General features: G+C 45.6%; 2 protein-coding genes across 2 annotated transcripts in view; one reads left to right on the top strand and one right to left on the bottom strand.

The window, feature by feature from the left end:
* Positions 1-19,189, top strand: part of LOC119332871 — a 46,157-nt gene extending 26,968 nt beyond the window's left edge. The window contains exons 2-4 of the mRNA XM_037605980.1: positions 16,719-16,731; positions 16,892-17,046; positions 17,689-19,189. Of these exons, the coding sequence (XP_037461877.1) occupies positions 16,719-16,731; positions 16,892-17,046; positions 17,689-18,778 (1,258 nt within the window). The 3' untranslated portion in view covers positions 18,779-19,189. The remainder of the gene's footprint in view (positions 1-16,718; positions 16,732-16,891; positions 17,047-17,688) is intronic.
* A 502-nt stretch (positions 19,190-19,691) lies between these two features.
* Positions 19,692-25,201, bottom strand: LOC119334617. Its single transcript, XM_037607152.1, has 2 exons — positions 24,892-25,201; positions 19,692-21,020 (listed from the first exon to the last, which is right to left on the bottom strand). Exons 1-2 carry the CDS (start codon positions 25,010-25,012, stop codon positions 19,912-19,914), a joined length of 1,230 nt encoding a protein of 409 aa, XP_037463049.1. The 5' UTR covers positions 25,013-25,201; the 3' UTR covers positions 19,692-19,911.
* Between the last annotated feature and the right edge of the window lie 73 nt (positions 25,202-25,274).

Below are 25,274 nucleotides of genomic sequence, written 5' to 3'. Positions count from 1 at the left end.
TTGGGACTAAAGAAAGAAGACCCCGAGGGAGTCTTTTTGGGACTTTTTCCAACAGTTTCCCCTGCCACGCATCGCACCTTGTCTCTATTAGTTCATTACTAGGGGTAACATGGTCTTTTAGCATGCCATTTAATAACCTCTAGTCCATGTTTAGTCCCTGGAACCCAGCAGGTAGGGACTAGGGAGTTTTTAACCAAACAGGGCCTTAGATTAACAACAGCTAATGAGTTGCACGGGACAGTGGACGCACCAGCACCATGTGCATCTACCGATGTACTGTGGTCATGCACGGTCTGTTGCAACAAAGAACAAACAACCAAGGAGCATATTTGTGTTGGTCCCAGTTTTGTTATCTTTAGACGCCTTTCCCAATGTGAGTGCAGCAAATCTAGTCCTACTCAAACTCTACAGCCTTGTCCCTTCCTTTCCTTTTTGAACTAGTACTTTCGCCCCTTCCTTCCTCTTTGAACCATGTCCTAGATTTATGCGATACAACTTTCCCCACTACTTTCCCCCATTCCTTTCCTCTTTGAACCACGTCCTAGATTAATGCTATACAACTTTCCCCCTTCATTTCCTCTTTGAACCATGTCCTAGATTCATGCTATATACAACTTTTCCCACTACTTTCCCCCACTCCTTTCCTCTTTGAACCACGTCCTAGATTCATGGTATACATGCAACTAGAGAAATGCATGTGGAGTAAGTAAATTATACCTTAAGGTTCTCGGGGCGTGGTTCGGTGGGCGACGGGACGGCGGTGAAGAAGAAGGGGTCGGAGGCCCTCTCGCGCCGCTGCTGGGTGGAAAGTGAACAACTGCGCCGGTAGTCCCTCGCCGACGGCGACAGCGTTAAGCCTCCTTCCCTTCCCGGCGGACGGATCCTGCCGGCTCTTTGAGCAGTAGTGAGGGGAGAGAGAGGCCAACTAAGTCTTGTTTAGATCTGGAGAGGGCGAGAGAGTGTGAAGAGAGCAACTACAAGCGCTGAGGCTCCAGCGGGAGAGGACGAGAGAGTGTGAAGAGAGCAACTACAAGCGCTGAGGCTCCAGCGTGTATATATATATACTAGAGAGAGAGTGTGAAGCATGCAAACCCTAGAAAACATTTTGACCAGTCAAAGAATCCTCCTGGCACAAATTATGCTCAAGTGTAGTTATCGAACTCGAGACCTCAAGTTTGATGAGCGAACAGGCTAACCAGCTACACAACCCTCCCGTTATGTTCAACGAGAGGGAAATAACCATTTATACATTCCTGCATTCGTGTGACAAGCATGCCGTGTTTTTTTTGTGTGTGCGGGAGTCATTGGGATTTCAATCATAATCGTGTCATGTGGCTTTGGTGGTAAGACTATCCACAGTGGTGCAGAAATAATGCAGCCTTAGTCACCTTGCCTCTCTCCACGTAGTACGTTGGGTCCCACCAGTCAGAGGGTGAAACAAACAAATTAATAAGAAAAATTAAAAGCGCCAGCGGTGTATCTTACCTCACACATCTCGCTACTGCTCGGGAACACTGTCCAATTGATCCCTCTGTTCGCTCACGTACTATTTTAAGTGAATCCTTATTATAACATGCACACAAATTTTGGGCACTTGTATTCGACTTAAGTCAGTGTGCCACCGTATCTCGTATACTTACTACTCCCTCCGTCTAGGTGTAATAAGTCACGCTAGAAGGTGCAACGGGACCAAGATGCGTGCGTGTGTGTGTGTGTGTGTGTGTGTGTGTGTGTGTGTGTGTTTAACACCATGTGTGTGTTAGAGAGAGCGACAGATCAACCTACTCCTACAGAGAGATGTTGTGTAGTGTACGATTTTAGCTGCGAGAGTCGGTGCATCCTCTCGTTTCCGGGCGTGTCTAGTAGGGACATGCGACAGCTGCCACGCCCGCTCCTGACCAGCATGGCCCACCCAAAGCCCCTCCATCGCCCGCGCGCGCTTCCCGCCTGAAACGGTCAGCGTAGCTCCAAAGAATCGGCGCCGCATTCATGCCCGGGCAGAGCGGACGCGACCTCTCACTGGCGCAAGAGTGATGGTTGCTTCGTCCGTCCAACTTACTGCTGGGTCTATGTGATTTGACGGCTCATTGGTCTTTATTACTGAGGTGGTAGGACTGCTGGATGTCCCACGCTTTCGGCGAAAGGAGGTATACTACTACTAGATTACAATTTTCTCCATTCTTACAGCGGAGGCGTGCAAGAGCGGTGAAAACACGCAGGCTTAGTGATTACATGGCCCACCTCACACTATCACCGTGTGACACCTAATTCTTTACATAGTACTCCATTCGTTCCTAAATATTACTAGATGAGTCCCCGTGCGTTGGCGCGGAACAGCGGTATATCTCTCTGTGCAAAATTATCGATTTCATAGAACAAAAAAACTCTATAATCGCATGACAAATGTGGTAGCCAAACTAAATAAACTCCCATCATCATTTAGATCATCCCACGTAAGGAAAAAAGATCGGCCAACTCCTACTGTATAATGGGATTATATTTTTCTTTTTGACATGTTAATGGGACTTAAAATCTCACTTACATGCATGCTACCAGTGCATGCTTGCATGCAGACATGTTGATGTGATTTAAAACCCACTCACATGCATGTGGCACGGTATTTCTGCATGCTTGCATGTGGCTTAGTGCGGAGCCTCTCAACGTCTAGATCAACCAGCTATTATGGAATGATTTACTTCATCTAACGGCTACATCAATTTTGATGACATGGCTCAAGGAGAGGATAGAGAATTCCTAGTAGTGGGGGCTAGCTATTACTAGTAGATAGTAAGTCTTTGTAGAGATTCCACTACATACGGAACAAAATGAATGAATCTACACTTAAAATGCATCTATATACATCCGCATGTGGTTCATGGTGAAATCTCTACAAAGACTTATATTTAGGAACGGAGGAAGTACTAGTATAGTACATACTGTAATTTATCAGCGAGATAAATTTGTACAATGCTATGAAGCTTCCAGCTTCTGTTACATGTATCTTGCGTCCAAGGTTGCCCGTTGCAACATTTCATCAAATACAAAGGAGACTAACATGCATGCTATTGCATCTCAATGATTGACAGATCATAGCAAATATGTACTCCCTCCGTTCCAAAATAAGTTTCTCAACTTTGTGCAAACTTTAGTACAAAGTTGTACTACTACTAAAGTTGACACTTATTTTGGCACAGAGGCAGCTAAAGAAAAAAAACGATCCATGCAGTCCCTAGCCCTTGAACCATGAACCCTGACCAGGCTTCAATTTGCTGGCAACATTCGAGCTTCCTAATAAATGAAGTTTGCAACCTTTTAACCATCGGATCATTTTGTGCAGTTTTACCAAAATCGAGATGAGTATCCCTGTGGCAAAGAAATTGAACAAGTGTGATTAGAATAAGATTACTGGGACTAGTTGATGAGACATAAACTCATCACAAATACAGTACATAGAAGCCAGTAGAGGTATGTGCGGGGCAAAGAAGTAGAGAAATATCCACAGGGAGTGATGTGGGCAGCTGGAGCAGTGGTGCAAGCCGGCTGTAAAGGGAGTTGTACCTGAGGGACGTAGCTCAACCTTGAGGAGGGCAACAGGAGGCGGCAACTGCCCACGTCGCGGCAGTGAGAAAGGGACGAAGGCAACCTCACCGGCTTTGTGAGAGAGAACGGCGGGGACCCCTGATCGGGACGTGCCGACAGTGGGTTTTCGCCGTCGGCGACGGCCACCGCATCTACAGTAAGCATCCACCCCTTCCCCAAGCGGGCGTGAACCGCAGGGATGTTAGAGATGTGGCCACAGTCGTTTTGTGCGAGAGAGTGTGAAGAGAGCAACCCCAGCAAGCAACCATGTAGGCTGGCCCGTCCTAACTATGTATATAGTGGAGCGGTTTCCTTTTCTCTCCATATGAACCTATCATATTGCTTACGTGCCACTGAAGAAAAAAAACTTTATTTATAAATGATGCGGCACCTACTACTCGTTCTCCTATAACCTTGCGCTTGGCATCTCCAAAATATTAACCTTGCGATTGGCTCTTCGTCTCTTCGGGAAGTCGAGCAATAATGGTAGTGCAGTATATATGGTTCTGGCTATATGAGACCGAATGAATTGCTGCACGTCCACCACGTGGGCGAGGGTCGAGGGGCAAGGGAGAGTGCTACATACGAAGCAAAATGAGTGAATCTACACTCTAAAATACGTCTATATACATCAGTGTTTGGAGTATGTACTAGTAGTTCATATTGAAATCTACTAAAGGACATATATATTCCAAACAATATGATATAATCTCTATAACCAAGGTAGTAGGGACGAGGAGTAAACGGAGGGAGTAGTAAATTTTTCTCCTCGTCCTGCGAGCCACCGCGCGCATGGGCGAGGGAGCGGGCGTAAGGCGTAGTAAGCAAGCTTCACCTCATCCTACGAGCCACCGCGCCCGTGGGCTGGGGAGACGGCGTACTAAGCAAGCTTCTCCTCGTTCTGCGAGTTGACGGGACACATCAAAAGTACTCCAGTGTATAGAGCCTTGCCTCTAAGGTAGGCCCCACATGGTTTGCCTCTTTTTTAACATAACACGTCAAGTCGCAATTTGTTTGTTCACCCGTGGTAGACAATCCTCCCTCCACCAAGTGGACAACCAGTACACATGCCAAATTACCACATGGGCTGCCTTTTTCGTACAGAAATGAGCTCCACCGTGTACCCGCACGGGTGTGGTTGGGAAAGAGACGGGAGTATGTGCGCCGTGCATGCACCTCTTCTCTTCGTGCACGTCCCCCACCTACGTGGGTGTGTGTGAGAGATACAAACCGCGTTCGTGAGTGTTTTTTGTTTTGGGGTGGGGGTGGGGTGGGGGTTGATTTCATGAATTATTTGTGGGAATATGTGTCGATGACATCTCAAACAAAATTTTGCATGCAATGTGTGTGAAATGGAGGCCTATCCATATCATACATAGAGGGTCGGGCAACCCACGAGAAGAGAGGGAGGGGTCATAGCTATCGATAGAGTCGAAGAGAGGATCAAGTGGGTGGGTGCGAGATCGATGAAGAGAGCCATCGAAATTGTGTGTGTACAAGTCAAAGATATAGGGCGACTGGCCTACCAGAACGTTAGAGGGCACACGTCAAGTTTGTGTGTGGCAGGGAGACATGACTAGAGCACTCGATGTATCGGTGTGTGTGGGGGGAGGGGGCGGTGGGAGGGGTAGGCAGAGGCCTAACTATAGAGGTAGAATGACTCGTATATGTGTTGAGATGGAGAGACCCATCTATGTCTTGAGGGAGATTGGTCGACATCCATACATAACTCAAGGACGGGAAATATGATGGGACAGAGAGAGAGAGAGGAGACAGCGAGGGAGGGAGAGGGAGGGAGAGGGGTAGAGTGTTGGATGGGTGATGGAGTTGCTTCTCGAAGATGGTGGGAGAGGCCTACTAGACAAACTGAGGGTGGAACTACAATGTTATCAATAAGAGTGGGGATGTGTTTCTGTGTGGTCCTGTGCGTGATAGATCCGTCGGGACGCATCCATGGATGATGAAGGGTAACCATGTGTTTGGTAAGCAAACCTAACTAGATCGGTAGATCAATTGTTGTTTGTCGGAGGAAGGGAGAGACACAACTAATGAGGTAGATCGATTGACGTGTGGGTAAAAACGAGTTATAAGGACCTAGCTAGCTATATGTATAGCGAGAGATTGGTCGGTGTACGTCCATTTGTTAGAGGCAAATAAGGCCCAGCGAGACGGATAGACATAGAGAATGGAGCTAGGAGGTGGTGCGAGAGGCCCAACTACTAGCTAGATAGGGGGAGGAGTGTGCGGTTGTGAGAGCAATGAAAAGAGGGGCGAGAGTTTACACGTGTGTCTGACCGTATGAGAGACACGAGGCAAGGACACATAAAGGAGGAGATTGAAGGTGTGTTTGTATGTTGTAGGCAGGCATCACTGGAGAGGTTTATCGATCAGTGTGTGTTGGAAAGGAGTTGTGGAGACTCTGGGAGAACGACCTAAAGAAAAAAAAAATGAATGTGCCCGGTGGATAGAATGCCGAGGGAGGGGGAGGGCGAGGAGGGCGTGTGCATGCACGAGAGAAAGTTAGTGGTAGCTACAAAGGTTAGAGGATTGTGTGGGTGTAAGAGACTAACAAAGATCATAATTTTATATGAAAGCGGATTCATATATTTGAATAGGAGATCATAGTGTTTTAAACATTGCATGCATGAATATAGCGGTGATACACGTGCTGTGCACATGTTATACCATAATGTGATAATGCATGGCGTTTGCAACTCACGGCTAAATGCCGAACAATCTAAACCATACTATACATCAAACAATCTCACATTTTATTTGAATTTGTGATAATGTGTGGCGTTTGTAGCTTACAACTAAATATCGAACAATCTAAACAATACTATATATCGAACATTCTCACATTTTATTTGAATTTGTGGTAATGTGTGGTGTTTGCAACTCACATCTAAATACTTGTAGGCATAGGGGGCGGGGCACCATACATAATGTGATAAACACATTATACATATGAGACATGGTTTAGATTATGAAGATCTAGCTAGAGCTAGAAATGTAATGTGATTTGAAATCAAAATAAAGTGGATTCAAAAAATCTAGTTCGAGTTCATATAGTACACATAGTTCATATGTAACTCGAGACTAATCATGTGGTGTGCTGTGAAGATAATACACAAACGATGGTTTAACTTGACAATAATGATGATTGTAGATCTTATTAAAACAGAGAAACGAATTCAAATGCTTTGACTTCACAACAATCATTACTGTAGATCTTATTCAAATAGAGAAACGAAATCAAATTTAGTTCATATTGAAGCGGTGGTATATACATTTGGAATGCACTAAAACGTTCATTTGAGTAGTAGGTTGCATGGATTATACACGTAGTGAAATATTTTAATTGAACATAACATGAATTCAAAGTTTTGAATGACATTTGTAGGGCGCATTGATTTGGTACAGTACACGTTAGGCTTGTCCGGAAATTTCAACCCGCGCCTTGTTAGCCCGAAATATTTAAGATATATATTTGTCTCGTTGTGCTCCGACAACTCCCTCCATCTCAACCCGCGCCTTGCTATTCCAAAATTACAACGCGCGCGAAAACTCCCACCTCCTGTGAAATCCCGACGCTCGAAATGCCCGTGGTACCCCTGAACCGAAAGAACCGCCTCAAATCGGTGGGGGTACTTTCGTAACTTACCCCACATTTTGGACAAGCGCGTCTCTAAGCCATGGTTCCCCACTGCCATCCCATCCGCCTGCCCATTCGTACACCGAGGCCGCGAAAACCCGCGACGAAACCCCACACCTTGCTCCGTCCGCCACCCAGCCGGAGCCTCTTCCCCGACGATGTCGTCCACAACAACACCTCGACGTCCCTCATCCACCGTACCGGATGAGGATCCGTCGTTGATCTCATCGTCCCGCCGGTTCAGCCACCCCGTCCTCCACCTCCAAGGAGCTGCCCCGACGTTCCCCTCGTCTTTCGCGCCACCTCCATTCCCACACCGCCGTCTTCACCTGCACCACCGGAAGAGCATCATCATCACCATTTCCTCGGATGAAGCTGCGGCCTAATCGGCGCCACCAAAGAGGTTGTACACTAATTGCCGCATTTTCTTCTTGATTCGATCTCATAGTGCTGCCGGCGCTCGGTCCCGAGCCGACACGGCGCGGATCCATCCATGGCGGCGTCGCCGGCCACTTCCTCCACGGTGTCGCTCCCTCGGCGGCGACGTCCGCATCAGTAGGACCTGCTGCTGCTTTAGCTCTCGCTCGCGCTGCTGCTCTGCTCTTGCTCTCGCTCCCCTACCTGGTCTGCTCTTGCTATTCCTCTTGCTCGTGTTGCTGCTCTCACTCTTGCTCTTGCTTGCGATGCTGCTCCGATTTAGCTACACTTCACTCCGATGCCGTGGGGATGAAGGAAGAACCAGCCGCAGCGGGGAGAGGGACACGCCGGAGAGGTACCCCACTATCTATCTTAGGGTTCAGGATGGGGGCGGTGGTCGCCGGCGGTGGCGGGGCGTTGGCGGGGCGGTGGCATGGGGATCGCCAGAGAAAAATCTCGGCACGGGGGGAGGCCTAGAGGGATGGCCGGGGCGGCGGCAGACCGGCAGTGGGGAGTGTTTTCAGGGCGGGCGGGGCGGCGCACCGCCGGCCATGGGCGGCGGGGGGCTGCTGTTTGGCCGGCTCAGGGGGGTGGAGGTTGAAGATGAACCGCAGGCCCTTGATTTCGTATCCAACGGCTGCAAAATCGACTGACCAAAGATGAAAAAGTCAGTCGACCGACGTGTAGCCTCACCTTGCTAGTGCGTTTAGTTTTGACAGCAAAATTCAGTTTCGACAGCAAAATTCAGTTTCGACAGTTAAGTTCAGTTTCGACAGTTAAATTCAGTTTTGACAGTTAAGTTCAGAGATGAGCGGCTGATGTATTTTACATCTAGCACTTTGTGGTTATGTATTTTACGTCATGTATTGGATATGCTATTAGAATTCCACTCAGGTTAACGCTGTTCGTTGTCTCTCTTGTCCTGCTTCAGCCTCGGCGTCGAACAACTCACCGGAGCTGCTCCAACGACGAAACCCTCCATCACAGCGGTGCAGTACCTCAGGCTCCATCTCTAGACGCCTAAGATCTTCTTCCCCTCCTCCGACAGCCAAGTCAGCCAGAGCATCCTCACCGGCCAACCCAATCACGCTGAGATCGACATGGCTTCGCCAAAGAGGTTGTACACTTGTTGCATCTCTTTTTTACTCTACATGTTATATATATTGTCCACTGAGCACACGGATTTGTTCCTTTAGTGTCTCCTTGAAAGAAAAAAACATAGGAATTTTAATTTTCACTTGTCCTCCTTTTCAAATTCCTATTCATGAAGCACAAGACTAAGAGATAGTAGCATAATAGCATTATAACCATACATTTTCTTGTGGTTTGACTTAATCTCACCATGCTTCTTTGAATCTTGTGATCTTCCAATTGTTGTGAATCAAACACCCAGATTGGCAAAAATCCTGTGTTTTTAAATTTTCTGTTTTGCATGTGCATTCCTATCCTATTCCTGTCTATTTCCTATCCCTGCATTGTTGGAATCCTCCAATTCAAACGAGCCCTTACATAATTACTTCTCTTACAGATAGTTGTCAAAGAAAACCTTGCGTGGTTTGTCTCGCTCCTGCTGCGCCGTCGTCCACCCCAGCTCAGCTGCTCCAACGATAGAAGGGTCCAGCACAGCAGGGATCCGGCCTCCAGACTGTCTTTCGCCGCCTTAGATCTTCTTCCCCGCCGCTGGCAGCCATGAAAACTGCACTACCATCATCAACCGAGCAGATGACCTCGAGGACTACACGGGTCCGCAAGAGAGGTCGCACTCTTTCGTGTCTGCTTACGTTATGCATCGCTTAATATTACATGCTACTTTATCGTCCTGTTCACCGATTAGACTGTGAGTCAGCTCCAAACTAATGGTCAAACTTGAGTTTTTAAATGGTTGTGGGGTATATATCGGGGCCGCTATCAATAGTATCTATCTACTATCTGGTTAATCTCTGGTGTCTATTATGAGTTTCATGTTGGGTGGGAAACAAATAGTAAAGAAGCCATTATCTGTATTTTTCAACTGAAGCCATTATCTGCCTGCTATTATTGGTTTTGGGTCTATCCACAGGTTGCTACCATCACTCTGGATTTCTGCATGCACTCCTTACATAATCTCACTATGTTTTATTCCTATGCATGACAGTTATTGTAAACAATGGAACTGAACATGTAGAGCAAAAGAGACGAGCCTTGCGTGGCAATAAAATTTCATGCAGACGTCGCTCCATGGTAGGCGCAAAGGCAGCCCTCCTCCACGCATTTCGGATTGTAATCGAGAGGAAGATATCTGTTCTGAGGGGGATTCAGAAGGAGAAGACAACTCCTATTTACCCCCTGAGGTCTTCGCTCTAACTTGGCATGCTGATGTTGGTTATATCATGCATATGGTGTCTTACATTGCTTACTTTATACATCAAATATGTCATATGCTTAGTTTAGACATCCTTTGTGCGAATGCCAGTTGTTTAGTTTATTCATCGTTTATGTGAATTATACAACGCCATCTTGTTTAGCCAGGCATCATATATATGAATTTTGCAATGCCATCCTGCTTAGCCATTCATCTTATATGTAAATTATATCAGGCCATCCTTTTTTTCGTTACATATTACATTTGTCAACAATGTTATTACATTCAACTGCTCTTCATGTGCATCAGCCATTTGACACGGTGATGGCAAATTCTGGAGTGAAAACAAGGTCTTCAGAGCAGACTATGCTATCTGACGAAGCGCATATCTCGCTGGTTACGGATAGCTCCTCAGAGGAGGATTCAGAGACAGATGACTAGTCCTATTCCCCCCCCCGAGGTGTATGCTCTAACTTGGCAGGGTTATGTTGCTCATATCGTGCGTATGGTGTCTCGCATTGCTATGTCATTTGATTAGTTTAGACATGCTTTGTGTGAATGCCACCTGTTCAGTGTCTAATTACCATATATGTGAATTCTGCATTGCCATCTTGTTGCAAGACATTATATATGTGAATTATACAATGCTATCTTGTTGCAAAGGCATTATATATGTGAATTATGCAATGCCATGTTGTTTAGCCAATCATCATGTATGTGAATTATATCATGCTATCATTTTTTTGTATTGCGTGTTGCATTTGTCGACAACGTTTGTATATTCAACTACTCTTCCTGTGCATCAGCCATTTGAAGCGGTGATGGAAGTATCTGGAGTGAAAACAAGGTATTCAGGGCAGACAATGCTACCTGCTGAAGCAGACATCTTGCTGGTTAGAGAGAGCTCCTCAGAGGAGGATTCAGAGACTGATGACCAGTCCTATTTTCCCCCTGAGGTCTATGCTCAAACTTGGCAGGGTTATATTACCCATGTCATGCATGTTGTCTTGCGTTGCTTAGTTTTTACATCATATATGGATTGCCATCTGCTTACTTGCTTACTATATAAATCATATATTTGAATCATATCATGCCATCATGTTTACATAGTACATACACATCATCTATCTGAATTATGGCATGGCAACCCATTTAATAAAGACATCATATAATTATATCATCTCATCCTGTTTAGTGTTTACAGTCATCATATTTTGAATTATGGCATTCTATCCGTGAATGTATGTGAATTATGGCATGCCAACCTATTTAATAAACACATTATATAGTTATGTCATGTCATCCTGTTTACATAGTCTCATATTTTGAACTATGTCTTTCCATCTTTTTTAGTTAGCCATCATAATGTGAAATTGTGTCATGCTATCCTATTTAGTTAGCCATCAAAAATGTGAAATTGTGTCATGCTATCCTGTTTGGTTAGACAACATAAATATGAATTATTTCATGCCCTCTTTTATTCCCCACTATCCATTGCACTTGTCTATCATACAATGTCTATACTTTCAATTACTTTTCTTGTTTATCAGCCATTTGAATTGGAGAGCATGATGGCAGTATCTAAGGGAGTAACAACACGGTCTTCAGAAAAGATAGTGCTACCAGTTGATGCAGATAGAACCATGGCTGTACTTGCCCAAGGACCAGATCCACCACACATAACCCAGACTCTCACAGATTGTACCCCTACCTAGTTGGACAGAGAACCAGCTACACCCCTACTAACCCCAACCCCGGCAGATAGTAACCCAGTTCCAGTTGACACAGCACCGTCTCCACCACAGAGCACCCAAACACGAGCAGTTAGTAAGGGAACTGCAGTGCCCAAAGCACGAGGACCACCACTCCGGATCCCAACTCAACGCTTAAAGGAGAAGAAGATTTGTTCTCAGGTCAGGTTCTGTAGCTATGGTTCATACTCCTTTGCTCTTGCATGACTGTATTTACTCATACCAACTATTTTCAAATTTGAAGGATGGAATTGAAACTCCAATGGCGCAACAGGTAAGTTTTAAACCTGTTTCTTTAACTGGTTTGCTGTTGTAACCTGCTCTGTGTTGATTTCAATTTCAATTGAATAAACAGTTATGTTCTCATGTCATGCACATTACAAGTGTTGTTATTGCTCTATAGTTACCCACACTTATATTCTGTCTATTCTGCTTTGTCTTGAACAAATATTATTTGAACTGTGTCTCTATCTTGATTTGGCAACAAAAAATAGAATGATATAGACCATAAAGTGACCATGGTACATAGATATATGTTTGTTTCATGCTGTTATCCTGTCCACTTTACTACTGAACTCATTTACCAAAATGAGTTTCATATACAACATGGTAAACATGTGATGTGTCTACTTGTTTCTCTTTTAGAATACGGAAAAAATATTGGAGAACAGTACCGCGTTATCCAATGGTAAAGGAAGTAATGCAGATAAGGTTCAAAATAGTGAGACATCCCTGTTGGTCTCCAAGAAAGCTGATAAAAACTATCTTGACGACAGTGAGGGAACCCAAAAGTCCTATCTTGATGTAGTGTTCGAGTTACTGGCCACTACTGCTGGCACAAGCTCTTCGAACTTGCTGCCTGAATCAGTTCATCTTCTTGAGTCTCAACTTCAAGTTGAAAGACATCGATCAGATGTGCTGCGACAGGAAGCTGAAGGACTGAGGAAGTCCCTGCAGAATTCAGATGCATATTTTCTAGTGCAATAGCAAGCGCTGGAGGATTTAAGCGCCAAACAAGAGATAGTTAATAAGCTTGCTAAGCATCTTGCCAGCATTATGGGTACCTAGGATATTGTTTCTTGAGATCTTCTGAAGTGGTTTCAGTTCTGGATTTGTTTTGCTGCGGCGTTTATTTGCGCTGGCCGCCAACTTTGACAACCAGTGTATATGATATGCTACTTTGTTCCCTATATTTGCACTGGTGGCGAACTTTGATGCCCAGTGGATGTAATATGTGTAATAGCCGTGATAGCCTAGCGTTAGTTGCTTGCTTATTTATTTCCTTGTTGTCTTGTTTATTTGTTTGCTTGTAGTCATTGCAGTTCTTTTTCCGCGGTTAGCTAGTGGCTGCAATAACCTATTTTTTAAAACTAGGCCACAATAACCATGAGCTAATATTTACTGTAGTGACACTAGGCCTTCTACTGGCCGTAGAAACAGTGGGCCTTCTACGGGCCGTAGAAACAATGGGCCTTCTACGGGCCGTAGAAATAATGGGCCTTCTACGGGCCGTATTATCAATGGGCCTTATACGGGCCGTATAATCGATTGGCCAAACATGGGCCAAACAGACCGCATTTGGCCGTAAACGGGCTAGAGTTGGAATCGTTCGTTCATGGGCCGACCATAACGGGCCATCGTTAATAGGTCGTATTTGATGACGCTATGAAATCGGCCAACGTATTAATGGACCACAAACAGGCCGACTTTAACCACGGGCTGAATTTGGCCCACAAGCAGAAAATGACAGTAACGGGCCGTAAGTAAACAAATGCTGGAAATGAGCCCAAGAATAAATGGGCTCTGAGAAGGCCGAAAGATAACATGGGCTGAAAACGGCCCAACGGAATAACGGGCCGTTAATGGGTATAAAGTGATACACTATTCATTACGGGCCAGTTTCACCACGGGCCGTTAATGGGTGTAAAGTGATACACTGTTCATTACAGGCCAGTTTCACCACGGGCCGTTAGTAGGCCAAGAGTTACATAGGGCCTCATATGGGCCGAAAGACATCATGGGCCATACATGGGCCAGAAGTAAAAACGGGCTGGAATCATATTGGATGGCCCAGATGACGCTACTGTGCCTAATTCGGATAGGGCATAACGGGCCTTGGGTTAGTGGGCTGTAAATGGGCTATATTCAAACAGGCCGTTAACAGGCTTTCCATGGCCGGCCCGCCAGCTTTTGACCAAGTCAAACGGCCCGGCCTTTTCACAAGAATGGGCCTCTGTTGGGCCATGCCACGTGTCGATGTATCATAGGCGCCTTCCGTCCAATGAGTGGTTGACATCTGTCCCAACGATGAGCCGACACGTGTTTCCTCCAGCCAATGATGAGTTTACACGTGGAAAATCCCCATTGGCCGGGGTTGTTAGTGGGTTATCGGATCCAAAACCCGACCCGATAGCTTAACGGTGTTCCGTTACGGTGGATGCCACATGTCGGTCACCCTTGACGAAAGCACTTCTGTGACGCGTGATTTATCGTCATGGAAGTGGACACTTCCGTGATGATAATTTTTGTAATGTCATGGAACACTTCTACGACAGCACAAGTATGACTATCTTGATTCTGTCATAAATTTGTCATGGATGTACATGCATGACAGAAAACGCGACCTACTGTGACAAACACGTATCATCACGGAAGTGTATTTTTGTTGTAGTGCATGCGGCTCCTCGAGATCAACCACCGCCGTGCCCTGTTGCCACCAAATCTCATCGGTGATCCCAGGTACACCGGCATGTCCTCAATTTGGGTCACTTGGTTCTAGGATGAGCACGGCGTGTGCCAGCAGACCTTTTTTGCCGGCCATCCTAGCCTAGCGCAGTCACATTCTAGGGCACCGTGTCCTCCAAGCCATCCCCGTCCGCGCTTTAGGGCACGACTGAGCGGACGTGCACCCTCGCCACCCCCACCACCACCAGATCCATGCTACCTCTTGAGCACTGCGTTGGATTTCCCCGAAGAGGAGAGGATGATGCAGCAAAGTAGCGTAAGTATTTCCCTCAGTTTTTGAGAACCAAGGTATCAATCCAGTAGGAGGCCATGCGCGAGTCCCTCGTACCTACACAAAACAAATAGCTCAACGCAACCAACGTGATTAGGGGTTGCCAATCTCTTCACGGTCACTTACGAGAGTGAGATCTGATAGAGATGATAGATAATATTTTTGGTATTTTTGATATAAAGATGCAAGGTAATAATAAAGTGATTGGAGATTGATATGATGGGAATAGACCCGGGGGCCATAGATTTCACTAGTGGCTTCTCTCAAGAGCATAAGTATTTCTACGGTGGGTGAACAAATTACTGTTGAGCAATTGACAGAATTGAGCATAGTTATGAGAGTATCTAGGTATGATCATGTATATAGGCATCACGTTCGAGACAAGTAGACCGACTCCTGCCTGCATCTACTACTATTACTCCGGTCATCGACCGATATCCAGCATGCATCTAGAGTATTAAGGTAATGAAAACAGAGTAACGCCTTAAGCAAGATGACATGATGTAGAGGAATAAATTCATGCAATATGATAAATACCCCATCTTGTTATCCTCAATGGCAACAATACAATACGTGCCTTGCTGCCCCTACTGTCACTGGGAAAGGACACCGCAAGATTGAACCCAAAGCTAAGCACTTCTCCCATTGCAAGAAAAACCAATCTAGTAGGCCAAACCAAACTGATAATTCAAAGAGACTTGCAAAGATAACCAATATACATAAAAGAATTCAGAGAATATTCAAATATTGTTCATAGATAATCTTGATCATAAACCCACAATTCATTGATCTCAACAAACACACCGCAAAAAGAAGATTACATCGAATAGATCTCCACGAGAGAGGGGGAGAACATTGTATTGAGATCCAAAAAGAGAGAAGAAGTCATCTAGCTACTAACTATGGACCCGAAGGTCTGAGGTAAACTACTCACACTTCATCGGAGGGGCTATGGTGATGATGTAGAAGCCCTCCGTGATCGATTCCCCTTCCGGCGGAGCTCCGGAACAGGCCCCAAGATGGGAGCTCACGGGTACAGAAGGTTGCGGCGGTGGAATTAGGTTTTTGGCTCTGTATCTCATCGTTTGGGGGTACGTAGGTATATATAGGAGGAAGGAGTACGTCGGTGGAGCTTCGAGGGGCCGACGAGGCAGGGGGCGCGCCCTCCACCCTCGTGACCGCCTCTCTTCTCCTGGATCATATCTGATGAGAAAATCACGTTCCCGAAGGTTTCATTCCGTTTGGACTCCGTTTGATATTCCGTTTCTTCGAAACACTGAAATAGGCAAAAAAAACAGCAATTCTGGCTGGGCCTCCGGTTAATAGGTTAGTCCCAAAAGTAATATAAAAGTGGAAAATAAAGCCCAATATGGTCCAAAACAGTAGATAATATAGCATGGAGCAATCAAAAATTATAGATACGTTGGAGACGTATCAATCCACATTAGCCCATAATGGTCGAGGAGGAGCTGGTAAGGAGGGTCATGACGGACTCAGCGATGAAGTTTGAGAACGCCTAGTGAGATGGCCTGGAGGTGCAGATCGTGCTTTCGGGCGCCGGGGATGTCGTCATCCCCGAGCTGGAGGAGGCAGACGACGCGGAACCCAAGTGGAACTCTGTGGTGGTGGGCCAGTCCTTGTCGTGCACGCCAGAGTTGGTGTCTGCGTCGGCCGTGTTGGTTGGCACCGACACATGATCATGGCCCCACGTGCCACCACCTCCGCGCCCCTGCAATGCAGCCGCCATAGGTGCCACTAGGGCACCTGTGGCAGCCGCCTCCCTTCGTTGACCTCAGCGCGGATGAGGAAGATGGCAGACAAGACGGTGGCGACGCCATGGAGGTGAAGACGGCGGCGAAGGCTTGTTCTTTTTTTTTAACAATTTTAAGTTTAAGTTTGATGCATGACTTTTTTTAATATAGTTATCGTTTAGATTACCTTTTATTTTTATTTTTTTAGTTTAAATCTGGACGTTTTTACCAAATGCGGACGACCGCAAACAGATGCTTTGCCGATTCAATCGGACAGACTCCGAACAAAGCGGACATATGTTGCAGTTGGCCTTAAAACACATAGAGCAGGTAAGAATCTCTTACCCATGTTCCATGTTCGGCTCATTATCCCTGGACTAGGCCGGGCCGGCGTTATCCGAGAGCTCTGAAGGCTGCGCTACTCATCCGACAGCTGGAAGAATCGGCGGCGCACATGGAGGCGCAGCCGCGGGAGATCGACGCGCATCCTTCTTCCTCGGCGTCGGCGGCCGCTGCGTCCTCGTCCTCTCGTTCACGTAATACCCCCAACCCCTACCTCGTCCTGTACGCCTCCTTCTTTCTGCGTCCCATCCCGTTTCTCTTCACCTGCGATGTTGCATCAGATCCGCCTGCATCTGCAAGATTAAGGCATAGATGGATTCTTTCTTCTTATTCTTGAAGAAGAAAAGCAATCCAGATTGAGACTTTCCCAGCTTTAGATCTCTAACATTGCAGATAATAATAGAGGGTGTCGGTCACCGATTCTCAATTTGCTCTGAAATTCATATGTGCTCTACTTTTATTTTTCTGTCAGCATGACACTTGCCAGGTACAGTATTTGTTTGAGAAATACTAGGCGATTGTGGTGTGTAATCTGTATGAACAAAGATCTACAAGAAACTTCAACAAGCCGTCTATCTAGCGCGTATTATATACATATAACTTCCCCATAAAATTTATATCCAGTTTTTTCATCATTGTTGATCTTATTCTGAACTTCTCAGGAGCGACAACTCAATGCGATTAGTACCTTTGTTCAGTTCAGTGTATGATGGGAACGTAGTGTGGCGTTGATGTGCTAACGACACGCACCAGTCATGTTTTTTAGAATCTTTTTTATACAGTTATACCTTGTTTCGCAGGCCTAACCTTTTTCTTGAATTTGCTGTGTCGAACAGGGAGAGCGCCGTCGTGCAAATAATGGCCAACAGGACATGTTCTTCTTCTGTCTCCTCACTCTTTGCTTTATCTCGGCCGCAAGGATGGGCAGAGCTCCCGGACGACCTGCTCCGACCCGTTGTCACTCTACTACGCTCGTTCCGCGACCTCCTCGCCTTCGGTACCACTTGTCGTCATTGGTGTGATCTCTTCTCAGCGCACAGGTCCTCTGTCCAGCCTCTGCTCCTCCACCCCAATCTCCGTAACGACGGTGGACAGTCTCTCTCGCATAACTGTTGGACCTTATTCCACAAATGCACATGGAGATTGGCTGATCCTGCTGCCACCTCATCCTCTCGCAGTATTCTTTCCTTGAGTGACCTCAGAAGCATGACCTTTATGCGCTACTCCCATGGTCAGCTCATCTTCTACGACAACAATGGGTTCCATATTGTTAATCCATTCAGTGGCACTAAGGTTGGTCCTCCTTTCCTCCAGTCAGTTCACTTCACTTGCATCAGCTATGTCACCTTAACTGCCCCTGTTGCATCCGCTGATTCGCATCTCCTTGTCGGTGCTGGAGCCTATCTGTTCCTGTGGCGCATCGGGAGCGGCTCTTGGACAAAACACAGTCCTAAAGTTGGTAGTTTTTCGATTGAACAAAATGTGGCCTTGAAAGGCAAGACATATGCCCTAGGGTCTTTCGGGTGGTTCTACATCATTCACTTGTCACCCAGTCTCATTATTCAGAAGTTTAAAGTTGTGTTTGAGGAAGATATAACCGAAGATCTCTATTCAACAAAAGAAAAATCATGGCTAGTGGTCTGTGGTGACGTGCTTCTCTTGATCAAACTTGTGGAGGCGGGGAGAAGGATGCGCTCGGAGGCCTTCCAGTTCATGGCCTTCAAGCTTGAGTCAGTGGACACCATCACCAAGAAGGCAAGGTGGGTGAAGGTGAACAAGTTAGATAACTGGGCCATCTTTATCAGCGTTGACGAGTGGTGCGAGGCGTTGCCGTGCATGAACCCAGAGGGATGGGGAGGGAGGAGCAACCACATATACTTCCCGAGTTATCAGTCTGAAAAACCTTGGGCTGCAGTGCAACTATAGCAAAAATGTTATTACCGTTCGACACAGCTCTTCAACACTGGAAGACGGTACCTGAAATTGGAGTCAACCTGGGTCTTCCCCGCGCGTTTCCTCGTTCCGTCCTGCGATGATCTTACGGCCGTGAGTGCGGTTGGAGATTAGCTTCTGATACAGCTTTGGTGGGAAGATTCTACCATGTTGCAGTTGCAGGATGAGTGGTTCACTGAATGTTCTTGACGTGTTTTGAAACTTGCATTACAAACAGAAGTTTAGATTAAGTTATCAGATTATGTACTCTCCTTTTTTTTCTGCGGCGATTACAAAGGACCCATATGTTTTATTTCTCATCTATTACAGATTGTGTAGTTTTCTTGTACCTAGGCACTTGATAACATGGGCTAGGCCTGTAACTTCCCTTTCATACATAGATAGCTAAGAGTAATTGTACGATGGTTGTTGATTATTCACGTGATGTGCTTGAGCATATGACAGTCTCATTGGGTGGAAAAGTGAATATTGAGAACATAGCTTGGGCAGAGCTACAATTTTTTAACTGAACATTGTACGCCATTTTGGGCTGGAGAATTGCAAGGTCACCAAGAATTAGAGTGAGGATGCAAGTTCAGCCAACAAACATATAAGCAGCATATGTGCATTCAGCACAAATTTTATATTTCACACCAACAAAACCTAGGCAGACAGAGTGTTAGACAACCAAACAGATCTGCATTTGAACATAGCTTCAGCAAACAGCTCTGCGTGCATTTGATTATCTCTGTTTAAAAGGAGATGAAGCTACAAATAGATGTATGGACCAAACAAAGCACATAACTAAAATAAAAGCCCAGGCACATCTGACATGGTGCACACAAAAAATGCTGAAGAGTGATATGACCCAAGAAGCTAGTATTGTTTCAAGATGCAAACCCTTATCTCTTGTATGCAAAACGGGAGTAATTAACAAGGTTCAGCGAAAATAGCAACATGTAGCACAAGTTTTGCCTCCAGGAATGTACACTGGGTGGCAAACAGAGATTATTACAAATCTTGATGTACTCCGTCAAAGGAGCGGAAACTAGAAGGAACATAGCGACAATAAGTCCCCAAGTGCAGCCAACGACAACAAGACAACTGCGCGGTGCAATGACACGATCTCATACCCAAGCTGCAAAGGATGTAGGATTGCGAGCAAGATAAGCATTGATCGTCGCAAAACAAGGTTCTGGCTCCAACTCCTCATTTTGGTTGCCATCTACTGGGTATGAAAATACTCGAGCGTTTTCATCCAACCGATAGACAAGGCCACCCCTTAAACCCATTCTCTCTGGATTCACTAAAAGTCGTGGCTGTCCAGTACGTTTCTCGCCAAAGAAGAACGCCCACTTCTCCAAGCCTCCCTCTTCCACGCTCACATACTTTGCAGGTACAGTTGAGAAGTCAATGGAGAAGGCTTCCCCGTTACGACCAGGTAGGAGAAGTGTGTCTCCACAAGCCACCAAATTCCTGGAAAGCACGTACGGGTCCATATAAACTCTGCAATCAACTCTTAGTACCTCAACATGAAACTGAGGTGCCAAATGCACGGTGTATAGTTTTTGACGCATCCTCATAATGACCCGGTCTTTGAAAGATACTATCTCCTTGATCAAATGTGCATTTAGAAAATCGCAGTGCAACCAAGAGGGGCTCCCAACTCGCCAAGCGTACAGGCAGTGCGGGCTGCTGACAAATAAATATGAATCTGGTGACGCCCCTGGAGATATGAAGGTTTTGTAGCATAGTTGACTCAATGGGAAAGGTGGAGCTGCAACCGTAGTGCCAGTGAGCACGTCCATAATGACAAGGGATCTGTCGTAGCAGAAAATCGCATGACCATAAGAACATTTGACGACTGTCATTTTGTCCAAAATACTTGGAGGGGTCAAGCGACACAACGGAGTACTTGGATATACAGGATCAATCAGCTCCCATGTGTTTCCAATGTTAGAGCCAGTTGAGCTTGTCTGGTCGGCACAGTTCCGGAAAATAACAGGTGGGAAGAGCTCGCCCAAGGTAGATTTGATTGACATGAATGCAGCATACCAGCTAGGGCAGGTGGCGATGAATGCAAGAAGGTCACGAGTTGAACTCAACAGGACAATGATGGAGTGCAATAATCCATGTGGTAGGTCCGCCCAGCCTTCGGGTCCAAACATGACACGGTGCACGGAGATGGGGATGTTGGAGCTCCGATTGATGTTTTGCATGATATCAGCTTCAAATTCTGCATTAAGGATCATGGAAGGACAACAATTTTAGCAATGGACTTGAGTTAACTATATAATATAAATTGCTATCACTATTTTAATTCACTTGGTACTACTACAGCTATGATAATTATACAAACACAATAAAAATGTTTGTAGAAACTATAAACATACTACACGGTAGAGTATAGACTACAGTATTGCCATCGAAATGTGCATCTGCCTCAAGAAAATTCGATCATGATAAAATTCATCAACATTTGAAAAGAAAAGCCAAGTTCTATATTTTTCTTTTCACCGAATGTTATTTATATGTGTTGCGCAACAGGTTGGGCTCTTGTCTCCATCTCGATTCCGGGCCGCAGATGCGCGATAAATTTCATCAACATTTGAAATTAAAAAGTGCAAGAAATATTGAAATTCTAAGATTGTTCTACACTGATAGTGGTAAACCCTTGAACTATTTCATATTTTGCATATAGTATAAACACAACAAGATAGCACATCCACCAACAACACATACACTCAGATCCCCAAATCATCCATGGCAGAGTTAGGCTAAAAAGAACAAAAGTGCGATGAGCGCGTCAGAGGAGGTCGCCCCCAATGGGGTGATGGAGGGCCAAGGAAGATGATCCTGGGAAGCCTTGCATGGTGGAGAACTCTGTCTGACCGTGGACCGTGGCACCGGTCAGCGAATATATATACTCGGCCAACCCACGAGACCATGTCCTACACGGAAATTGACTTAACCTAGATCACATCGTATACTACATATTTGGATTCAAGCTTTACTCGAACTCCTGCTAGTACATGTACATGACTTTGGTTAGTCCCCAAAGAACTAAAGCCACGTGACACGTAAGCACCATCTACATCATGTTCCAAACAAAACAATCAAGATTATGCTAACACTAGCGTCGGCCCATGCACCACCAATGGCTGTCATGGGTTCCCAACTCCAGCAGGAGGTGGGGAAGGTCTTGTCCACGATACCGGCAATCACTCCAAAGCTGCTTGTATGCACAAATCAGAGCAAGGGGGGTAGAACTCGACATCAACTTGGTTCCTTCCCTTGCCGAGGCTGAACCTGGAGGGCGGAGGTGAGTCAAGGCTAGGCCTCCTCCATGAGTCCGACAGCCAGCAAGGAAAATGAAGTGGGCGAAGTCAACCTCAACAAGGCTCCTCCCCTACCCCCTGGAGCCGGTAACACGAAAGCCAAGCACCACACAGATAATAATAGCCTCAAGGGTAAGCCAAGGAAGTAAGTTGATCAATCCCTGATGAACAGTGAGTCTGGTAGTGAGTTTGTGGCGACACCTAGTTACAAGGGTCCTGGTCTGAACAAGAAGGCATGAGGTGAGGGTAATGGAGGTGGCATGAGCAACATAGGTGTGTTAGGCGGCAAGGAAGCTATCGGCCCATGGGTTGCCGATGAATGACATGTGATAGGGAAGGCACCTGTTAGGAGAAACGAGTCACCTAATCTAGAACTGTTGGGGCCTCAGGAAATCCCGGATAGTTGAAGAGCTAATTTGCCTCGTGCGCACATATACCACTTGATGATTGTTTTACTTTCTGAAACTTTGCAATGTGAAAAGAGTTTCAATAATCTTAGGTAGATACTAGGCCACCGGAATTGTATTGTGCATGATGGTGATGGCAAGGGTGCCTTGCGTTGTTCTGAGATGAATGAACTAAAATAAAAAGACTGCCATATGACCTGAGGTACATCGATGTCTTAATTCATCATGATTCCCATGGCCTGAAGTGTCGGGCTACATGGTGAACCTAAGGAGTAAGGAAGATGTCACATCTGGAGTTTACTCAAAAGAATAAAGCCAGATGCTCATGAACACTTGTTGATGATAGGTGATTTTTATGAGACGGTGTGGCAGCATGAGCACTTTTCAGTAGCTTGGATATCCGAGAGAAAAATACCAATTTCAGAGAAGCCTTGTTCTAGTGTGATCTTCATAATTGGGGCTATAAGGGGCCATCCTGGACATACGATAATAAACAGTATGGCAAAATCAATGTGACCATCAGGTTGAAAGTGCAGTTGCATCATTGGGTTGGTGTGATTTATTCGGAGAGAAAAGTTGTACACACATATGCTCCTACCACTTTCCTCTATGACTGCAATACGGAGACAGACCAATGTGCATAGCAACGTGAAATCCTTCCGATATGAGTGGATATGGGAAAGAGTACCATCGCTAGAGGGAACTACTGAAGTCCCTGGCCATGACTGCACTAAGCTGGGAGTGCTGCGACAGGATGTTTAGTCCTAGACATGAAAGATTTTGGGTCCATGATAAGGAGTACTCACTAGCTGAGAAGGAATATTATAGTCACATACTGAATGCACCATCTTATTGGTTGCAGATGGTCGGGAAAGCATCTTAATAAAGCCGGTCTTGGAAGGGAGGTTAATGCCTATAAAAATTGTTGGGGGAGCCTCGGTGTCTCTAGACTAATGTTTGTTGATGACAACCTTTTGTTCTTCAAGGCCGTAGGAAAAGAGGTGAGGGTAGTGATGGACACTCCAAATCTATTTCAAAGGTGTACATGATAGTTTCTTAACCCGACTAAATGCTCTTTATTATTTAGTGAACACTGCCCGCCCCATGTCCAGTAAGAGATAAAGGTCACCCTTGGTGTTGTGGCTTCCACTTCCAAGAGTAAATATTTGGGTTTACCAACCCTAGAAGGTAGGATGTTTGCCTCGAATTTCAGTCAATCATGGAAAGGTTCACAAAAATGTGCAAGGACTGGACTGAAAAGTATATGGCCCATGCAGCTAAAGATGTCTTGATCAAGTAAGTGGTTCAAGCGCTTCACACTTACTTCTTTGGATTTTTCAAATGTCCTTGGGCTTTTGTGATAAGTATGAAAAAATTATATGGCACTTTAGGTGGGGCGATGAGTAAGGACATCACAAGTCCATTGGCTCTCCTAGTACCAACTGGTAAAACAAAAGAGAGGACGCGTTCTAGGATTCTGGGATATGCATATGTTTAACCAATATCTCTTGGCAAGGCAAGGGTGGAGACTGATCACAAGGCGAATAGTTTATGTTCCAGAGTCTTGAAATGAGAATATTATCCTCGTGTGTATTTCTAGACATGGTCATTTCCTCATATGCATCGGCGGCTTGGAGTTAAGATACTCAAGGACGGCATCATCTGGTGTATAGTGAATGGACGAAAATTCAGATTCAGGGAGACAACTGGATTTTGAGACAGTATGGCCTCAGGTTACCAAATTCGCTAGAAACTCAAGGTTGAGGTGGGTTAACCAGTTGATTGTCTCGATAAAAAATGAATGGAATATTAACCTTGTCCTTAGGCTATTTTCTGATTTTGATGTAGAGGAGATATTTCACATAAATCACCCTTCTACGTGATAGATGACTTGCTTATAAACTACCCAACTCAAATTCAGGTACAATTCCCCTGCTTCTAGTTCTTCAAGTGCGACATATAATTGGAATATTTGGGATGTGATTTGGAGAGCTAAGGTTCCAGAGAAAGTTAATGCCTTTGGCTGGAGGTTGCTACTGGCTCACTGGCTACACAATTGTGTAAATTTATAAAGGCGCTGAGTGTAACACCATTTTTGCTATTTCTGGTAACAATGTGGAGCATGAATTCCAATCTCCACATTGGTTTGGGATGTTGGCTAGTGTCCCATCAATACTTCTTTTTTGAGGGAATTGGTGTCCCATCAATACTTAATGCCCCCATGTCTAATGATTGCAATTAGTCTATAGTAATATACAAGTATAGTGTTTTCCCTCAATTGAATAAAATAAACACAACTCAAAGATCAACTAATTTTTACCTTAATTTTTCTAGAAAAAAATAGGGAGAGTTCTTCCCCTACCTTCTTCGATGTTGACAGCGGAGGGCGAAGTGGAGGCAACAACTACTTTCTCCGATGCCAGTCGTGGTAAGACGTGGCCATCGGAGACGGTATGCTGTTTTCCTGCATCACCAATCATCATGTTGGCTCCAGATCTGGGGGGAAACAGACGCCCTCGACTGCAGTGACTCCAGATCTGGATGCGGCTGGTCGCCCACACCTAGGACTCCAGATCTGGACGGAAACACGGTAGTACCCCACGCGGTTGTCTCAACGCATCATCACCGCTCAACCGTGGGTGGTTCTAGCGCAGTCGGTGTGGATGTCGAGGGGAAGGGGGAACGTGTGTGATGAGAGAGAGAGCGAGGGGAGAGAAAGAAAGGAGAGGGGGAAAGTGGCGTGTG

This window comes from Triticum dicoccoides, chromosome 7A (genome assembly GCF_002162155.2).
Source record: "Triticum dicoccoides isolate Atlit2015 ecotype Zavitan chromosome 7A, WEW_v2.0, whole genome shotgun sequence".
Lineage (NCBI taxonomy): Eukaryota > Viridiplantae > Streptophyta > Magnoliopsida > Poales > Poaceae > Triticum > Triticum dicoccoides.
Note: the sequence above shows the minus strand (reverse complement) of the source record. Positions and strands in the feature narration are given on the sequence as shown.